Source organism: Lineus longissimus, chromosome 6, assembly GCF_910592395.1.
Source record: "Lineus longissimus chromosome 6, tnLinLong1.2, whole genome shotgun sequence".
Lineage (NCBI taxonomy): Eukaryota > Metazoa > Nemertea > Pilidiophora > Heteronemertea > Lineidae > Lineus > Lineus longissimus.
In genome coordinates this window covers 2,435,013-2,456,841 of record NC_088313.1, presented here as the reverse complement: position 1 = coordinate 2,456,841, position 21,829 = coordinate 2,435,013, and the positions used below count along the sequence as shown (strand labels likewise).

At 40.2% G+C, this 21,829-nt stretch overlaps 1 protein-coding gene across 5 annotated transcripts in view; it reads left to right on the top strand.

The window, feature by feature from the left end:
• The first annotated feature begins 424 nt into the window (after positions 1-424).
• Positions 425-21,829, top strand: part of LOC135489758 (nucleolysin TIAR-like) — a 278,040-nt gene continuing 256,635 nt past the window's right edge. For all 5 annotated transcript variants that reach the window (XM_064775256.1, XM_064775255.1, XM_064775254.1 and 2 more), the window contains exons 1-4: positions 425-555; positions 2,272-2,368; positions 4,539-4,583; positions 8,708-8,725. In XM_064775256.1, the coding sequence (XP_064631326.1) occupies positions 524-555; positions 2,272-2,368; positions 4,539-4,583; positions 8,708-8,725 (192 nt within the window). In that variant the 5' untranslated portion in view covers positions 425-523. The remainder of the gene's footprint in view (positions 556-2,271; positions 2,369-4,538; positions 4,584-8,707; positions 8,726-21,829) is intronic.

Here is a 21,829-nt window from a genome sequence, read left to right as displayed (position 1 = left end):
ATCATGATGGTTAAAGACAGACATTAGCATGTTACCATCTCCTCCCACCCTATTTATACTCCAGGTGTGCCTCATTTTAAGAACCCTTCCAGACACTTTATCCGCATCCTGAGGACATCAGGGGTTAACGTTCGCTTCTCCGGCCCAACGCAGAGGCCGGAGAAGCGAGTGCAAATATGCTCATATTTGTGGTCAAAAAGGGAAAGAAGATTGGGACGCGTTCTATAAATCCTATAAATCAATCATCAACCACTCGAACAATCAATGACTTACACAAGCCCTATATGACTGATTACAAAACATACATAAAAAAAAATGTGTAAACAAAGGCACGTGTTACCCATGCTCTAAAACGGAAACACTTTTACCACGTTTCGGCGGGATTCTCCCACAATTCAACTTGTGCGCATGCGTCAAACGCGGGTCGCCATCGCTAGTGCTTTCAATAGTGGTTGCGATATTTTTCAGAACTTTGGAGTTTATTCTTATTTTGAACGTGATAGAATTAATATCTTTATTTCAGATGGCTGGGTGTGAACGGGAGCAAAAGACTCTGTTAGTATACCGAGTTTCATTGGCTAATTACGCTGATATAGACCCCGATCTGTTGGTCGTTTTGTGTTCAATTTTGCCATGCTTTGGCTATGCATGGTAGTGCATTGATGACAACAATGATACAATGTAATGTATACTGTTAGTGTAACGTATAGATGAAATGTAGCAGTTGCTGTCGGTTGCTGTGAAATAGGATGGTTTGAAATGACAGTTCTTACCCTATCTCTAGCGTATGCATCTTACTCTTATAAGTTTATTCTGCAAGTCAGATAATCCAGCAGTCAGGAGAGCCTAGGCCAAGCGCCCTCCTCCCCGGCCTGAGGCTGCCAGCTATTATTTCTTAATTTTGTTCTTGCGTTTTCACGGACGTGCATGTAGCAAAGTTGCGTTGTGGCTGGAGCCTCGGTCACATATCCGAAACGTGTAGACTAGTGACATTGTCGCATTAGGATAGTTCCATCGAAATGTGACTGGCAAGTTGCATGATGTGACAACTATACATGGACATCAGTAGCCGAAGGGGGTCTTGAAGTAGTTGCTGTAACTTAGAAGTAGGCCTTCAACGGCAGGCATTTTGCGAAGATATGCTTGTGCTGTGGTAGGCCAAGTCAGTAGTCTTTTATTGTTCTATGATTTCTACATCATTTATGTTGCAGTATTATTACAAGTAGGACTAGGGCTGGGAGTTGTACTGACCGTAACTGGAGTTGTCGAATAGGCCCAGGAGTCATAGCCAGAACTACAAGTACTATATGTACTTACCAATATCATAAACTTGCTGATATGAATAAACAGTAAAGAACGCTGTAGTGTAAGGCAGCCTCTCTGTGATACTCCTGAGGGAGTTTAGCTTGAATCAGAATGTACAGGCCTATTGGGTGATGATATCGTCACCCGACTTGTTTGGAGTTTTGATAATTGTGCTTTATAAGTTAGACTAGGGGCAGTAAATCGATGTAAATGTTATAGCAGTTAGCCACCCTTACCAGTTATCGTATTTGTTTTATATATTGACCCTCATCCATCGTTCCAATACCCCTTTTGAATTTCCATGTTTTCAGGGATACTTAAATCTTATGTCTTGTCAATTACTTCTGTCTTATGTCTTGTCAATTACTTCTGTTATGTAACTGCTTATGTTGAATTTATAAACCAGTTGTTTTCTTCAGTTGAATTAAAATTTGACCTGACACATAATCTATTTTTAACTCTGAATTCCATCAAAATCAATGACTACATTGTTTTGCCTCAGTTAGTGATGGTCATGTGCACGTTTCCTTCATTGTGTTGCTGCAAAAGTATTGGTTTTGAGAACAAAAGGTTTACCATGTTGTTATGTTTGTTTAAGTGCAAATTTAAAGTAGAAATATTCCAGATACATTATTTGAGTTAGCTTATGAATACATTTTTCTATTTGTTCTTGCTATGTCATACTTGTTTTGCTTTGTATAGTAAATAGTATTTTGTTTTAGATACTTTGAATTCATTCTATTTGATAGTAATTAAATAGTAATACTAGTAATTGAGGGCTAAAATGCATTTTTGCCTCAGCAGCCTTGAAATAAATTGTTCTTAAATTATTTACTTTTGTTGTGATATTAAAAAATTAGTTTGTCTTTATAAAACCATTGTCATTGATACTTGAAAGTCACAATGTAAGTGTTGTATTAAGACATATTATATTAAGAAACCGTACCTCTTATTCTGAATTTTCAGGTACGTTGGCAATCTTTGCGAAGACGTCACAGAGGACCTTTTGCTATCCATATTCGGGAAGGTCTCATCTTGTACGAGTTGCAAGATTAAGAGAGAGGTGAGTTAGGCCCTGCTTCCCATTTTGGACCTGGAATGGATTTGGATGGACAAATACCTGATCAGTATTAAGAAAGGACACATTGTCTTCCAAAGTTTTCTCCAAAAAAATACTTGACATTGAAGCTGCTAAGGACCGCAACAAACTAGCAGCAAACAAACGACTATTTGGTGGGTGTCTAGAAAACTACGACCTAAGACCCACTATGAAACTAAGACCGTAAGGCCGTGGATACTATGAAACTAAGACCCACTAGGAAAATAATGAAATTTAGGAGGTTCCTATAATTCCTTCTTCTCAGGTCTGACAGCAATGCACCAAGGTTGAGATGAACCCTTCCACTGCTGCTTGGTCAAATGATTAACCAAAGTTGAGATGGTGGTGGTTGGGGTGGGAGGGGGTGGGTAGTATTGCCCCTTAGCCATACCTAAACACTTCCATTGCTGGTTTAAAAAATGATGGAGAATCCATCGATAACGTAAATTTGCTGGAAATTCATTAAATCATACATGGTCTATGAAACTAAGACCCTGTGTAATTTATTAATTTCCAGCAAATTTATCTTATCGATGGATTCTCCATCATTTTTTAAACCAGCAATGGAAGTGTTTAGGTATGGCTAAGGGGCAATACTACCCCAGCCCTCCCACCCCAACCACCACCATCTCCACTTTGGTTAATTATTTGACCAAGCAGCAGTGGAAGGGTTCATCTCAACCCTGGTGCATTGCTATCAGACCTGAGAAGAAGGAATTATAGGAACCTCCTAAATTTCATTATTTTCCTAGTGGGTCTTAATAGTTTCATAGTATCCAGTGTCTTAGGCCACACCCCTATTTGGTCACATAACCTGTTCTTTTGTTGGATGTGCCTATTATGGTCTGTTCTGGCTCTAAGTGGCCACCTCCGTCAGCTGTGATGTCAGCTATCATTTTTGCAGTTTCAATTGAATAGGAATATTTTTTAAAATACAGTAGAGGAATATTTCCATCACGTGTGTGCTGAATAAAATTTGTCCTTCCATCCTGGGTTCAAACCCCAATTCGCTTGCCCTGTAGTAGTTCGCTCCTAATTACTGATTAGTGCTTGCTTGGTAGTGCATAAACTACAACAAGTTTGTAGTTTATTGAGTCCGTTTTACTAGTAATTTTGAATGAATCGCAAGGGCCAAGGTATGCAAGACCTGTGGGTAATTGTGCAAATATTTCCCTGCCAAGGTTTTTTCAGCAGAAGCCTTGGATTTGCTCCCCACAACAGATTTTTTGTCAAAAGCCGTGACTTCTGACTGATAGGTCGTTGGAAATTCCTCTCAAAACATTGTCTTATTGTCTCATTTCTCCAAAGTGACAAGGGAGGAAAAAACCTTTTGAGTCCAACGTCAGTTTAAAGAGTTAGTGAAACATGAGTTTTGAACTGTCGTCTGCTCACACCTGGCCGCTGTTGATTGGAAGTGGAAGACTTCCATTTTTACATGAATATTGATTCCGCTTACATTTACCAATCAATAGTTGGTGACAGATGCCTGTTATTGTATCTGGTGTGACTGAGTGCTTCGTGGTTCAAATAAAAAGAAAAATGATGTCTCGGCCATACATGTCACCTGGCCACCTGCACTCTACTTATGGTTGTATGGAGTGAGAAAATCACTACGTTCCATTGCAAATGTGTATATTTTACCAAATATTTCAAGAATTTTCGGAAAAAAATTACCTATCTGATTACAAAAATATTAGAAAAGATTTAAAATTTGAGGCCTTAGCAGGCCACTGAACTCTACTTATGTGGTTGTGAGAAGTTAGAAAATCAGTACCTTCCATCACTGACTGTGTATTTTGCTATAAATTTCACAAAATGTTCTCCAAAAATTACCTATTTTGATTACTAAGATATTAGATAAGATATCTTGTTAAAAGCACATCTTCTACCTGCTTCCAGTGTTCTCCACGGTCTATTCCTTGAGGGTGAACCTCCCTTGATTGATGCCCAAAATTAGAACCTGTGATTACAATCCTACCAAGGCTATGAAGTCATGCTTTCCAACAACAGTCCAGCTGCCTAGAATATGTCTGGTCAGAATGTTCTGCTTGGATCAGCAAGACATAACCCCCCCCCCCCTCCCCAAGATTATCCAGTTGGAGAACACTGATGATGTTTCTTTCATGTCTTTCAGGAGACGACAGAGTACGTCGAACTAGAAAATCGAAAAAGAAAAATTGTAAGCGACAATCTGCAAATTCGTCTGTTTCTTGTTCGGTAGTTTATCCTGGTGGCTTGGCGATATCTTAGGAAATCTCTTACATGCAATCATCAGATCGTTTTAAAAGCAAGCGAGGAGCGTTTCAAAATAATCAAGATTGCAGTTTTGAATAGGGGGATTTTTAGTGCAGATTTTCACGGTCAAATTCAAAGATTTTTCACGAAAATGAGGGTTGTTGACCCTTCCCCAATCCTCACAGCTTTGAATGCCTATGCCTGTTCACAGAAATTTCGTAGAATGATCATGTACGTTTTCTGATGCAGCCAAGTACTTTCCTCTCTACAGAAATGCTGTAAATTACATCAGTGCTGTGCAGTAATATTGTTCCTTACTCCTCCTTAAATCACAGCATCAACATCATACTTTGCAAGTAATTGATTTCAATTTGTGATTTTCCAAGTTTGTTTCCCGTTAGGAATTCGATTGCATGTGAGAGTTTTTTGGTCGTTGTAGCGCCCAAAGATAGAAACCAGCAAGAAACTGATGAGTTTATAAAGTAATTGTGGTTGTTTTGTTAATTTTAATTTAATTTTCCTTCTATCTTAGTTTTTACCCAATTTGACCTGCTTAACCTTATCTTATTCCAATTCCTTAGTCATGTTCTGACATATATACATACTAATTTCATTACTCAGTGTAATTTTGAACTAAAGTATCTTAGCATGAACGATGTATCAACCTTGTTTTACAACCTAGAGGTGAGGGAATCTTGAAAAAACATTCATTTTCTTTAACAAAATGATTTAAGCATCAACTTTCATGTCCTTAAAACACGGTCTGCAGTATGGTTTATTACTGAGGTTGGTAGGTTCACAGAACTGCGAGTGGCCTGGCGTTACATCAAATTGATATAAAGTGCCTATTTTGATGCATCTTGGCGGTGTTTTTTTTTACACCCAGTACAAACAGTAACAGTTGCCTCATAGCCTAGTGGTTTTCACTGTGGGCTACTATGCAATAGGGCCCGGGTTCGATCCCGGGGAGAACCCAGGATTGGTATTCTGGATGAACCGGTGTGGATTTAAGGAACTAAAATTCCTGGCCCTTCACAGTCCTTCGAATGAGACTTAAAACTGAGGTTCCTTGTATCTGGTGTCTATGCTAGGGCAGGTTAAAGATCCCACCAAGTGAGAAACATGAGTAGCTTGCATGGACTCCCCCCCCCTCCTTGGCCGCAGGCCCAGGGCATAATAGTCTATATGCTGACTGCGTCCCAGTAAATGCAAGAAGGAAGAAGGCAAATGTTGAATGTTGTTGACAAAATAATTTGTTCAATGTATATCCCTCACTCAGTCACTGCATGATTGTGTGCTTAATAGTACTGACATCGACTCCAACCTGAGGCAACACTGAAATCTGTTGTCTTATTCCTTCCCCTAGTCCAAGGTAGGTATCATAGGTATTGTACAGTTGTAAAGCATGACTTTGTAGTGTAGTGGTTAAACTCACAGATAGCTAATCTTGTATTCGGAATTTGATGGGGGTAGGATACTTGTTCTTGAGTCAGGACATTCTTTTCGCATTCGTTGTTACATGCATCTTTCGGAAACTTCTTAACTAGAGGCAGTTTACTCCCTTCTTGTAAATACGTTATCCTCATATTGTGTTGTACAACCCAGCACTGCTTTCCAAAGAAATCTAAAATGGCCCCAGACCAGTGTATTGTTAAACCATTGCATGGTTTGCTTCAGACTCGGTCCCTGGTCTGAGAGGACGCCATGCACCCATAGTCGCACTCCATATTTTCACTCGAGGACGACATCGATCTAACATTAAGCATGATATGAAGATGAGCTAGACCAATTTCATTGCAGGGTCAATTGATTTTAGTGCATTATTGAACATCTATGCATTTGTTACAATACAATTGAGATGCACTGGTGTAGAATATCTTCTGTGTTTCTATGGGTAACTGTTTGATGAGGTGTCCCCTTGGTACTAATGACAGGCCGTGGAATCACACCCTGGAGGCAGTTGGTTATGAAAGACTTGGAATGTACACTGTAGCCGTTTGAGCAGTTATTTTTGGAGGGGAGGGACTTTTCACTCTGTGATCTCGGCAAACGGCAAAAGCGACCACACAAACCTGCATTGCCGAATCTTATTTAAGTTGATAGCCTTCAAGCAGTGCTCATGTACCAAGTCGTTGATAGGTGGATGGTCTGCTTCAGTAATCAGATGCCTTGATTGGTGTGGTGATGATATCTTAGCGTTGATCAAACAGATATCACCATCCCATCAACTAACATACCACGGTCCAATATTTCATCTTCTCCATTTTAATAATAGATGTCCGAGGTGAAATCACTCATGAAATATGACCCTCGGTATTACTGTAGAGAGAAGATGTCATTAAAAACATTTGGATAAAAATCACAGCATTAACCCACTAATATTCAAGGCACTTCACAACTTGCACACGCATATTATATGCATTTGAAAATTCTCGAAAATCCATTCTTATCACCTTCTTTCCTATACGTTGTATAAAACCCCACCCTCTTGATAGTGAGATTCCTGAGTGATTTGTTAACTGGTTGATAAGGAATGCACAGACTGGCATCTAGATCTGTCTCCCCTAGCATGATCCTTCTTTCCCGAGTTCTGCTTGGGTATGCAGATCGTTGAATGTATTGTAGTTTGTGTGTGTTAATTCACAGTGCGATATTGGTTTTGGCAGTCATGGGTATGAATGTGAATATTCATATTGAGTTGACTAAGTGTTTTGCTCAATTTGGAGCACTTGTTTTATAGTTGTGTCTGTTGTTTCTGTTTGGAAGTTACTGCATGTTCATACTTGGCTTTATATGGTGCTGACATGGTCATAAAAGCCACATGCATGAATTGGGATAGCCCTTTGCCATATTTGCAACACAATTCTGCTGAAATAGCTTGATGGGGAGCCCTTTGTGTTGTTTGTTAGCCAAAAGAGGGGTGCTGATGACGTCAACACAAAAGACGCGATTTTGAACAAATTTACGCCATTGACCCATGGTGGCACACTTTGTCATCGGTACAACAATGGTGATGTCAACCAAGACGTCGTCCACATGTGACACAGTTTGTTGGCGACAATATCTATCAGGGCCAAAGACACACACTCACTTGACTTCCAAAATAGATGCCTACTTGACATCACTGCACGGCCTCGCTATATAGCATGGATTCAGAGATAAGTAACATGGAAGGGGGAGCATTTGGAAGAATCAGTATTATCAAGAATTCATAAAGACTATTCTTGGTATTATGCATGGTTGATTGCAATCGATGTCATGTCCCCATAGTATAAACAGCCTTCATTCCATGTCTCATACTCTGTCTAACGCCATACTCGGCCATTGGCCTTCACGGTATAGTCCGAACAAATTGATTAGCGAGATTCTTCTGCTAATCAATTATTTATTTGTCGATTTTACCACGGATGTGTATTTGGTTGGGACCACAAGTGGATGAGTAGTTCGATTGAATCAGTTGTCAGCAGCCAATCATGGACATCATTGAGATACAGTATCAACCCTATGTGTGCTTCCCGTGAATGTAGAATCGGGGTGACCCGATGACGAGAACTAACAAAGAGTTGTCTTTATCAGTTCTTGCAAACGAGTAACTCTGCAGCAACTGATGAGAATCACAGTATTAACTCTGCATCATACTTGGGTAACTCAACTTGTGCGATTAGAGTCTCAGTGAGTGCCACGAGTTAGTGGCTAGTCAATTGGCTACCTTTTCAGGGCTCATTACAAGGTATGTTTTGATACAAGATCAACAACAAACGAAGTGATATGGCCACGGCAAAACCAATTGCATCTTGCAAAATCCAATGCCTCGTTGTGACGTAATTTGCTGGCTCCATTTATCTCGTATTGTGTGAAGTTGTGTGACGTCATCAGCAGTTAGCGTTGTCATTACGATTCTTGCACGGGCCTTGAAAAGGTATGTCTCATTGCACCATCTGAGGGATTTGACAAAAGTCTGCTACCCATTGTGAGGAGTGGTGAGGTTACGAAGTTGATCTCCGCAGCTTCTCATCATGGGCAAACTTCGTTCTTTTGGATTTCTAAATCTTGCCAATCTCTTTTCAGGTAACGAAAGATGGAGGGGTAAGTATCAAGATTTAACTTTAATTTTGCCAAATATTTGATCCCAAATTAAATTGCTGAGAGAATAGATGATTTGTTTGCAATACTTTCTGAACATAGACCAAGGGTCAAATGACGTAAATCTTGCATTGCATGTTGATGAGTTCAAGATGGGCCTTCTAAATCCTTATACCATCGGTCTGAATTCAAGATGGGCCTTCTCTCAATTAGATCTTTCATCATGATATTAAGATAGGTCTTCTCTCAATGTTTCACCATAAATTCAAGATGCGTCTTCTCTAAATAATTTTACCTTGAATTCAAGACGGGCCTTCTCTCAATCCTTCACCAGTCTATGGATGAGCCTTCTCTCAATCCTCTCTATAAATTCAAGGCAGTAATCTCCTAAACCTTCTGTGAATAAATCAACCTGACAATGGACATGTTTGACAGCATCTTGTATCATAGACAAGATAATCAATATGTTTTAGCTAGCTCATATTGTACACCCTTGTCGGAAAGTTTATGGACACCAGTTTTTGCACATTTTCTCAAAAACGGCTAATCCTATTGAACCCAAATTTTCACCAATGGTGGAGAATCTTCTTGGCTATCGAATGACGTGATAGTTGATATCAGGACCAATTGCATAACAAAGTTATTACATAATTTTGAGAGGGATCTTTTTTTTACTTTTTTGTTAATCAATTTTTCAAAACCAAATTAACCTACAGTATATATTGCACATAGCTAAGACTTTCTGTGAAAAAAATTTGGATAAATCTCATTTCGGTTTTGAGATATATCGAAATATCAAAATTTTGATATTTTGATAATTTGATATTTTTGGGTTTTTTGCAACTGTATCATTGAGAAGTCATACCCAAATAATGATTGGCACCAATTTAGCACAGCTAGCAACTAATATTGCTGAGAAAAGGTGGATACTTGGTAGTATGAAAATTTTCATATTATAATTTCAAGATGTTCCTTTAGTTGAAAATCAGAAAAAAATCACCATTCATTCAGGGGACATGGGTACTACTAGGATATATCGAAAAATCAGAAAAATCTCAAAATTTTCAGAATCTCAAAATTTTGATATTTTGATATATCATGAAAAGTAAATGATATTTTCAAATACTTTCTTCACAGAAAGTCTTAGCATTGTTATCTGTATGATGCAAGATTTATACTTCGATTTTAAAAAAATCAACCAAAAAGTGAAAAATAGATGCCTCTCAAAATTATGTAATAACTTTGTTATGCAATTGGTCCTGATATCAACTATCACGTCATTCGATAGCCAGGAAGATTCTCCACCATTGGTGAATATTTGGGTTCAATAGGATTAGCCGTTTTTGAGAAAATGTGCAAAAACTGGTGTCCATAAACTTTCCGACAAGGGTGTACATGGAGATTCTTCGTCATAAGATAGGGGTGAGAGATCGCTCAGATGCTGCTGGTTGGACTGCTGTAACTGTATTGACGTATTATCGCCTTGTTGAAATGTTGTGTCGATTTCCTAAACATCGTTAATAGCAAATTTCATTTCAGATCTACTGCATATTTCATTGTAGCCAGAACAGAGAACTTTGCAATAAATACTGAATGGCAGCTTCATCAGTGCCTCAAGTTTTTTTCGATAGAGCAATTGATATTTTTAATGCCAATGTGACAGTTTTCAGACAAAGATGCTCGATTTTGAAAAAGAACCATTCCCTGTTTTTCTAATTGCTCTAAGATAAACTGATGCAACTAAGCTTGTACCACCAAAAAAAATGGTAGTATTAAATGTTTCGAACGAACAGGTTTGTATTTCAGATTGTTTCCATGATCACATCCTGTCCTACAAATGTACCATGATCTATTTTTCTTGAAATGCCCTGGAAATCGGATGAAAAGGATAGAAAACCTTCCTCTCTGTTTATGAAAAGCCGATAATCTCATTTGCCGGAAAGAAAATTATTTGCGCCCGGTTCCATACTGTATGATTAAAAGAAATGGATTGTGCCATGGTAATCTGATACTCCCGAACGCCTCCGCTACGGCAATGCTTCATCTCTTACAAATGCCCTGGATGTCTCGCTGACATGACCTGTTGATCTGAGCGAGACATGGCTTTTAACCCTTCTAACCTGGGCTGTGCTGATGCACCTGGATGTCACCCTGATATCCAGGTCTGCTACTTCAGACCTCCTAGGCTACAATTCTACTGAACACGACACAGATCCTAGCAGCTGGTCCCATCTATATTGAGCTGCATTTGTCATGACATGGGTACAACACTTGCATATTCAGTCTTGATAAGAAACGCAACATCAATAACCCTGCTGCACTGCATGTACTAGAGTTCAAAATGCCTTCCTTTCGTCAATTGGTTGTCGTCCAATCTTCTACACTCTTCGCTGTGCTCGCTGATCGTCACCTCATATTGAGCGGCACAATTAATCCCTTTGTAATCTGGCGGTGGTGGATCACAATGAGCTTGAACGCCCCTTCTGATAAATTGACTGTGGTTGTCAGGCTGAGAATTTGTCTCGGGCTTAGCATTACAGAGGATTCCGTTCGATGATGTCGTCACGGGTAAATGTGATAAAGTGGTTGGCATGTCACTGCCGCTGTTCTACTTCATTCTCACTTTAGAAGTTTGATGTTGTTTGGGGATCGGGTCTAAAGCATCCCTCTAGTGATACTCAATTATGAATGACGATGCCTCACCATCTTCTTTGCTTGAACGGGAGCTGGGCATTGTACACAATGACATCGCAGCAGCACATGATGCAGTGATATAGTTCCCTTTGATAAGGAGGGATGGCAGCACTGTCTTATCAATGCCAATCAATAGCTTCGAATGGTTTTCGATGACATTGTGGGTTGTGTTATTCTGTGGTATTGAACGGCACTTCACTTCTGCAGAGGAAGCACAGCAAAAGTATGAGAAGCCAATAACAATTAAGTTGATTAATATCTCTGCAGATTCCCTTCCCCTCTCAAGAAACTGAATTTGGTACACTTGTTGGACGCTGCTAAGGTGTATAAAACTGTAACTGCTGAAGCACCAAGATGAATATTGAGAGAAGCGGACAGAACCTACTGATTGGTTTTCAACTTATCTTTAGGGGCACAGCCTAAAATGTGATCTGGAAAGTTGTAAAAACCTGAGAAGTTATGCACACTGTGACAGGTAGCACTTTTCTGGTGCCCATCTTGCGCCCTCGCATGCCGCTTAAAGAAGTTGTGAACCTGGTGTTTCAGGTCGAAATATAAAGAAGCATGGCAGAAAGGGGCACAGCCTAAGAAAGGGCAGGGTACAGTGCCCTGGTTTGAAATGTAATGCGTTAGCCACTTGTGAAAAAATGCAGGGCAAGAAGAGAAGAGAAAATGGGAAAAAGGCTTGGTGCTGAGCCCGGGTAAAAGCCAGATAACTGAAACACTAAAAGCCCTGCTTGAATAGGTCTACTCCTTAAAGAAAAAACCCAAATTGATAGAGAGCATTTTCTCTCGTAACATCATGCTGACATGTTGTTACATGTGCATTGATGTACATGAAACGACATGTCAACATGATGTTTTAAGAGCTAACATGCTTTCTAACAACCGTAGTCTTGACATGTGCATAATGCCTTTGGTCCGTTCCATCTTTCCTGCCCCAACAATCCAGGTCTCAGAATGCACCTGAACCAAAAGCGATAGTCCTTGTAAATGTGATCGCAGACTATTGATCGATTGAACACCCATACAGTGTATCTTGATCCACAGACGACCTGACCAATTCACAGCCAATCTATATTCCTCCTCAACGCGGATCAATCAGCCATTGCTGTGAGGCGTTATCATTTTTCATTCACCTCTGAGACTGCGATTCAAATTGGAGGAATTGAAGCAAATTGGCTGCGTCCTTCAAATGTAGCAGTGTTATTGGCATACAAATATTGGGGATGATCTATATACTTACATGTTTGTGAAAGATGCTTTGGATTTCTTCAGCGTCGGCAGTTTCCTCCGACTTTACATTACAAATCGCCCAGCATTGCTATAGGGCTGATAAAGTTTTTTATCAATAAGAGATTCGGACAAAAGGAATACGCAGCGAGAACCTTATTCCAAATATGCCGTTTTACTGCCAATTTACACTTTCAACTAAAATGAGAAATTTTATTCCATCTTATGGATTGTTTCACCAAAAAAAGTCTAATATCTCCAAATCTCTTGGGACATGAATATGAAAGACTCTATTTCAATCTAGTTTAATCTCTAACAGTCGGAGACAAGCATCTTAAAAATTCCTAGCTCCCATCATTAATGTAAGCATTGTCTCTGAACACCTAATCTTCTTAGTTGTGTTACTCGTTAGATCTGGAAATCTTGTGATTGAAATTTGATTAATTGGAAAATGCAATTTTGATTAAGAACCAAAATGTGAAAAATGTGAGTCGTCTGGTTCAGGCAGCTATTCTCAGGCGGCAGTAGTGAAGTCGACCGAACTGAAGGCTGAATGAAAATTTGCAATACCAGGAGGAGAGTTTTTGCAAATTAAGTTAATAGGTGACGTTCATTGATAAAAAAAGTGCTAGGGTCTTTGGTGAATATGCGCCATGTGCCAAAGTCGTATGATATTCAAATGGCTAATATTTCCAACCAATGTGTTCCTACCCTGCAACTGCTACTTCACGGCATGTCCAGTGTGTAAGTTAAATGAGGCAGATACATTGCTTGCATGCTAACTAGTCATTTAGTTAATGGCCAGCCACGTAGCTGCCAGAGTTATAGTGGAGACCCAGTGAACCTTGCGCTGTCACATTCTCCGAGGGATTCTCGTTTTTCCTCAGTTTAGTGGGATTTAGTGCGGTAGGGTGGTGAGTGGCATTAATAATACTGTGCTATGGCAGGTTATGATGGCGATCGGGTTGTGTTGGTTGGGTAACACTTGTCAGCAATGTGGTATTAGGTGTTTTCCCGCAGATTTAGGAATTTGCAAGGCCGATCAGCAGTATCAGGAATTTGCAAGGCCGATCTGCAGTATCAGGAATTTGCAAGGCTGATCTGCAGCATCGAGAGTATTGCCATCATCTATTCCTCTTCCACTTATGAATGTTTTTGTTGCAAGCTATCACACTGGGTTCTCCATAGGGGTTTCTCAAGGTAGGGTGGTACCCTTGATATTCAAGAAGTTTTGCCAGTGTCCAACACGGGGAAGGATGACCAGCAATTCGGGTGGCCCTATAGAAACCCCTCACAAATTCTAGAGCAAGGTGGGGTGGATGCTTCTAAGGTAGGTTGGTAAGCTGCCAAGGTAGGGCGGGCCACTCTGACAAATGATCTTGTGGAAAACCCTGGTCACGTCAAGGTACCAGTTCGTGTTCCTGGCCCTATGCTTCCATCTTTGGCTGGTGGTAGCATACAACTGTAACAAATGCTGCAATACTCAGATGTATATTGCTCATGACACAGAGATGATCAAGGCCATCTGACATCAGCCTTCACTTCAGGCTTGACATTGTCTTTGGTTAAAATAAGTTGTCTGATACCTAGTACTTAAACCTAGTACATTTACATGAGAAACCCTTTCTACAGTCAAATGGTAGTGGCTGAAAGGTAGCAGAAGAAAGTATTGGTAAAGTAATGTACACCTATTCCCTTGAGCAAGCGCTGAACAAACAAATGGGTAAATTTCAATAACAGGTGAGTCTATTTAGAGATATATATTTCAAATGTCCCTAAAAGTGCTAGCTCCTGTCTTGATCAATTATAGATTTCGTTTAGCGGAGTTTGTGGCGTACTATTGAAGTCCCGCTAGCGTAGACGTCATTGATATGCTTGAAATCGACATCCCTTTGGAAGCATTGAGTTCCCGCAGGTGTTATCGGTTTTTGCCCCGCTTAACCCTCGGACTCAAGGACTTATTTGATTTGGTTCATGTCTGAAAAACCCCCAACACATGTTGACAAGAATACAATACCTTTGACATGTTAGTTCCTTAAGCTGGAAAGATCTTTAAGGATTATCACTTCATTCTTACAAAAATCAGTTCCACACCATTCTTAAGAATGTCTGCCAACTAGTTGCTGTATCCTTTGTGTTGTTTTTTATCATCAGTCAATAATTGGCTGTGGCATTTCCGCAGAGACTCGTTAAGTACCCAGCTTTGCATGCTAACGCAACTGGAGTGAGTAATCACCAAGGGTGTGGCTATGCTGCGCTTGCCCTCCAGTCTTGCCTCAGTGAGCATTTATTGTTTTCCATCAGCGTGGAGGAGACGTGTCCCGCAGCCGTGACTGTTTCATGTTCATCAATTGATTAATATGTCATTGTGGATATTAGTATATTTGATCGTTGTATTGCTATATTGAGTTAGCAATGTTAACACTTTATCTGGCTGAACAAAATTCCACTCATCTGTGCTCTATGTACAACGTGAAGTGACCACTGAAATAGAAATTCACTTTTAGAATTACATGTACTCTTATTACTGAAATGCTCTAAAGTTACATACCTTGCTATGCTCAACCCCCCCCCTCCCCCTCTAAGTTGTTTCTCTTACGTACGTGTCTCACCCAGAACTCAGCTGTGCTTTTCACAGGATCATTGATCTCAGTTGAAAGGCCCAGGCTTGTGAATCACAGTTGCAACTGAAATGTGTTTTAGACACGACTGCAGAAGGGGAGGGGGGGTGTTGAGTTACATACCTTGCTATACTCAACACCCCCCACCCCCCACCCCCATTCTGCGGTCGTGTCTAAAACACATTTCAATTGCAACTGTGATTCACAAGCCTGGGCCTTTCAACCGAGATCAATGATCCTGTGAAAAGCACAGCTGAGTTCTGGGTGAGACACGTACGTAAGAGAAACAACTCAGAACTTCAGGGGAGTGCAATGTTCACTTGCTACCTGTCAAAATCCCTGAGAGCTCTTCCCTGTACCAAAAACTGACGACCTGCTCCGAGAGTCTGTTGACATCCATGCAATATTCTATGACAAGGCTACTAGAAAAATAGGAGTAAACCGTAACTGACAATCATTTTACACCCAATCAAATGCAACAGATGACACCAAATGCAATTTCTACCTCATAAAAACTTAATAACAGACTGTCGTTTGATGAATCAACTGACGCTGACTATGTTAATAGAGGTCATCAAGGATGAACACGAAAATATAATTGCACGCACTCAATCCATACTTATCTTCCCCACTGGCCAGTAACCCATTCTTGTTCTTGAACTTCCGGCACTTGACAAATGTTGGACAGTGGAACTGGTTTTAACCTTGCTTAGCAGTACGTCCCTACATTCAAAATCTGTTGTTTTTGATCCTCTAGTGGTCTTTTTTCACCGACTTTCGTTTTGATGTCATGCACTGCGATATCTACCCTGATCTCCCCAGCCAAGCGGAATCAATCTTGATGACCTTACTGAAGATGAGGTCGATCAATTTGGTCGAAATGTACACATGACCAAATCCTTCTGGTTAATCTATGGAATCAATTTGGGAATAACCTTCGATACATTTCATGTTGTATCAGAATAAAGTCAATTTACACAACAATGGTCATAATGTCGCTGAAGTGAAATGTCCTTGCGTGCAGTCGTTGCAGAATCTTTCCATAAGTGAATGAAACATGAGTTTTCAGTGTCGTCAATCTTCGACAGACCGGCTCTTGAAGTTGAGGGAAAGATAGAGGATATAGTGAAGTGTGGGTGCAAGTCCTCCTGGCAGGTGTGGTGCTGTGGTTCACTTTGGAGTGAAATTTTACATATTTTTGAGAACAGACCCCCCCCCAACAATCTTGCGAATGAAAATGATGTAGAATTCACAGAAAAACTGTGTCATTGCTCAATACAGTAGTTTTGAGGGGAAATCTTTTGATGCTCATGCAAACCTATAAATCAATTGGTTAACATTAACAATCCCCGATCCGAAATGACATAGTTTGATCACATTCAACTATAAATCTTTTGAATCGTGGCACTTATTTTGTCAATATATGACCATTTTTGGCCTTGATCGGGGATCGTAAACATATTCCAATTGCTGAAGGTCATTGGAATCAATAGTCTTTGACATTTCCAAAAGCTCCAACCCTTGCAACTACAGGTTGTGGTTGTCGTCGTTTGTTCCTTCCCTCCTACGGTTCCGACTCTGACAACTCCTTCATGTCCCTGAAGTATTGGCACATTACTTGATGGTATGTAATGTGATAAACAGCTAGGTTGATTACACTAACAGTAATCTTGTGGGTTGATAGAGTAGCCAGTCGGTCATTAAGGGCTACCAGTAACCAGGACCACTGGTGCCAAGAAGGACCTCAAGTTAGTTTCGGTAACTTGGTTAAACAGCTAGGTTGATTACACTAACCGTAATCATGTGGGTTGATGGAGTTGCTCTTGTGAATACGTGGTCAACTCGGTCATTTATAGTCAACCAGCAATCGGGAACACTGGTGCCTAGGAGGTCCTCAAGTTATTTTCAGTAACTTGCTTGATTACCTATATCACTTGATCTGTCATTCCTATCCACTCTAACCGAGTTCAGCAAAAAGAAAGAGCCTGTCTCTCAACCCACACACTGGCGCCACATTATTGGTGGGTTGGCAAATGATGTCACACACTTCCTGAAAACAACACTTTGCCGCGAACTAGCTGAAAGATATCTACAGTTTTGAGCAGTGTAAGAATGACTGTTAGGGCACTTTTTGTGGTCTTTCGGCGAGAGGAAGAAGGTTTCCTTTCTCCTTTCTTCAACTGGGAAGGTTTTCCTGATTTCTTCACACATTGGTGTTATTGATGTTTATCCAATAGCATGTCAACAAACCAAAATGTAACAATTACCACCTGTGATTATTGGGAATTTTTGCTTCTCGTTCGAGATGTGTGCATCACAAAACGCAAAGAAGCAAACTTTGGATAGAAAGTTACCGAGTTTGTGAAGGGAATAACTTTTCTTAACAGAACCAAATTGCTGTCTTCTTGATACAGTGTTCTGTGGGAAAGAAAATGCTCGAAAATTGGAATTCTTTCAAATGATTCCTCTTGAATTGTCCTCTCTTGCAAACAGCCAGATTTCTTGTCACTCACGAATCAAGAGTATTTGCAAAATCTGCAAAATTGAAACACGTGTAAAAATTTGGCGGTTGCCAGCAGCTCTTCAACAGTCTTGTGGGATTTCGCATTGACATGTTATGAGCTAACAAGATCGTGGAAATCTTGTTAAGATTCGGCTCTGCGGCTGATTGGTTGTGATCGGTACCTATGTTGTCAGTCGTCCTGAATCCAATAAAACGTAATTCGCTCAGGTCTGAAACTAATGGTATGTCTATTTGACCCCGACCGAACCACAGAGGTTGTCTGGTGCTCTGGCTTTAATGCACTGTCATCAGTGTTTAGTTTGGCTCTTCAAATCATCTTGAATATGGGTAAAGTATGTCCACATGGCCCTGGGCAACGACCCCAAACACTGCTATTGATAAGTTAGATGGAGTAAACTGAATACTCGGACAAAGGGAATGTTCTGTCAGCCAGATTTTGTTCGATAGATATATACACTTGATTGGGAAGATTATAAGTGAGAAGCAACTTTACCCTATAAAGAGATACATTTTGTAATAACTTTTCATATCATTACAAAGATAAACCCCAAAGCACTACCAAGTCTTTATTTAGCTTCCTATCTCTTCGTCAAGAACTGAATGGGATTGTACTGCTCACGTTCGATTGACAAATGTATATATCTCCAACAATGTCAGCGACAGGCGGAAGGCGATAAATTTTCTCGCGATTCATGTCAAAATTTGCGTGACCAACTCTAAGGGACGAAGCACCAGTGACAAGCTATGCATGCTCGACTGACCCTCCTTCTTGTCTGGGTGAGTCTAAGTGGGCTGTAGTCATGGCAATGTCACATCAATGTCTCAGTAACCATGGTCTGGCTATGGTCGGAAAGTAGGGGATGGTCAAATCCGTTCCAATGGACTTAACTGGCTGTCGGCTGAAGCCACCTGCTGCTTAACCCTTTTGCTTCACAGCCAGATCCAATAGGTCTTAGCCCCTTGGCCATCTTATAGACTCTTCGGCCTTTGGCTTGGAAAGAAAGCATTTTTCTCGTCTTCTTGTCGCTTGCTTTAAAGTTGCTGTTGTGAAGTAAGGTTTACAGTTTTCACCATCTTCTTGAGTTGATGATGATGATGATGATGATGATGATGATGGAACACATCCTTGAATCTGAACCTATTTGTCTTTGGTGGCACCCGGTATTGACATGGTGGGGCATTAGGCATGTTTGCTCATAAAACATATGAAAGACCTTGAATGGTTGCGGGTAAATTGTGTTGAAAATGAGCAATGCATTACGACCCTTTTCTTTGGAACGATTCCCAACAAAAATGGATATGTGGGGGCGGCATCTTAACATTGCTGTGTGGAAGAGTGGGATGATTTTGAACTTGTTTTCGAAGAAATCATGAGCGGGAAATTATTTCAAGTTTGCAGGGTGGCTATGGTAGCCTGAACTGGTCTTGCTCTTTGGCATGAAGATGATTGACAGTTCAACGGTGAATTTATTAACTAGCATAATACATGTAATAACAGTTTGTTAGTCCTCTTGAATGACATGGCGTTTACATGGACAGTGCTGACTGTTTTTGTAAATGTATAAATCCCAACACTTCTGATGTATTTGTTTCAAAAGACCACTCATCTCACTGGTTTTGCTATCAGGTCTGATTACACACACGCCAGCTCTTCTCTAACCGAAAAGAAAAAAGTTACTGATGTTTATTAATAACGAAATGTTTGGCGTGAACTGCTGGTTTTGTCAATTGACATTTATAACAGGACACCGTTCACCTGAGCATGAAAAAAACTTGTTTCAACACCCCATTTTTCGTCGAAATCAATCATTTGGCTGATCAATATGCCAAGTGAACAATCGAACGCTCGATTGGCGGCCACTTCAAATAATCAATCATGAAAATGCCGGGTTTATTGAATGGTAGATGACGTGCGGATAATGCTTGATATTTCGTATTGAGCTTGTCAGAATTGATGACTTTTTGCTCCATTAATTTGAAAGATATAAAGAGAAAAAAAGACAGAAAAGGGAGAGTAATCTGTCACTGTTTGCATCCCTTAAAACCTACATGCAAATGAGCTGGACAAAGGCCACAACGAGTCCACGTCAAACATCCACTCGTCCACAAAGTGTACGTGGAACCAGCGTGCTTTTGGCAGGGATCGTAGTTCAACCTACTTTGTATTCTGATCCAAGTCATTCATACACTGATCCAAGTCTCGCAGGACGAACAATTTAAATGTGGCAGCTCAAGATATGTATAGTAGATTACTTTTGTAAAATCCCCAGTTCATACTCCTAGAGATTTATCGCAGATCGAGCGTACTATTTACCGAATGGTTTTTGTCGATAACATTTTTGAAGTTAATTGATTGGGATTGATGATTGGTGGATGTTTGTCCGCAAGGAACGATGCCCGATACATTCATCTAGAACGGGATCAGGCTCACTTGCGTTAAACGGAGAATGAGTAGGGTTTGAAAAGGAATTTTAAGAAATGACTTAAAATGAAATTGAGCATAAAATGATTAGGCTGTTTAGATTAATAGTGTTACTAAATCTTTCCTGAAAATCGGAAAACCTGAGGAAATGTCAACATCGCCAAAACGGAAATGGGGTAATTTTTGTTTTCCTTTATTTTTATTCAGTGGTTAACGACATTATCCCGAGAAATTCATTCTCTGATAACCTGATCACCATCAGTTGTAATATTCCCAGAGTAAAAAATACACATCATTGTGAAATAATACAGGCATGTAAATACCACAATGATGGCACTTAGGATCCATTATCCCAAGAAGTAATGGGGTATGCTATCATTTTACCATTATAACTAGCTAAGCACGCCAGCACCAAGGAGATATCAAAACTAAGCTCGCATCGGTGACAATTAATTACCTCCAGACCCGTTTGGACTCTTTATAAAACTATAAATAGGTACGATGTACCCTGTAACTGAATGAGTAGATCGGTTATGTCTGTATTTTGGCGGCCAATGAGAATGCTTCCTGTTTCATCAGGAAAACAGATGAAGTACATGCACACACTACTCCAATATGGCAGGCATGACCGATTTACTCACTTTGTCCTACCATCTAGGAGTAGATTGGGTACCAATCTAATAAAACTAGGAACATTCTTTAGAGAAGAAACGGGTAGATTCTTGTGATGTTTTGGCAATCATTGACCTCTACAATACATGAACTTTCAAAGTAGCTGGAATAAACAAATTTCCCAACATCTTGAAGCCTTGTGGTGATGGTTGGCTGCTACAGCAATGTCTTCATGCCCCAGTGCTTTGCAGAATGTGTTCTCATTCACATGGTCTCTAACAGTCGAAGCTTCCTCTGAACACTTCGGTGCCTCCTTGCATGTAGTCCACAACATGGGATCGAACTTTAATTTGCCTCAGAAACCAAACGCTTGTAGGTAATTCAGTTGCGTCTCAGTTTGCAGGAACTGAAAATATCTGTCGCTATGAAACAGAAACATGCAACGCTGTAAAAATATCCTTCATATAACTCGCACTGCAGGATGTGATAGTGAGATATGACAAGATTTACGATCGTCTTACTAATATGTCTCCATATATAAACACGCGACCGAAAAGGAGAAAAAATCCATATTAAACGGAAGATGATCAGCCCGATGCTTCCGCAGAACGTGCAGATGGGACTTGCTGGTATCAATTAGGAAAAAACAGTGTAGTTTTTGCAGCATCGTTTGGTATCTTGATAGAATCGATTTATCTGGGAGCAAGGACGCTGACTATTTATGTAGTATTGATGGTAAAGTAGTATTGAACTGCATGTATATACTGGTGGCATAGTGGTATAAGCGTCCACCATCTTTAAAAAACATGCATTGCAACCGAACTCATCTAAACCATCCAACTGCTATGCATTTGTTGCCTTTACCACAAGTCAATATGGCAGTAAAAAACCTCATCGATTTTGTATTAGTTGAACACCGAAAATCCATCCCAACCTCATTTACCTCCAGCACTTGATGTAAAAAGTTAAACTTCACTGATCAGGGTTGATACCGTCACAAT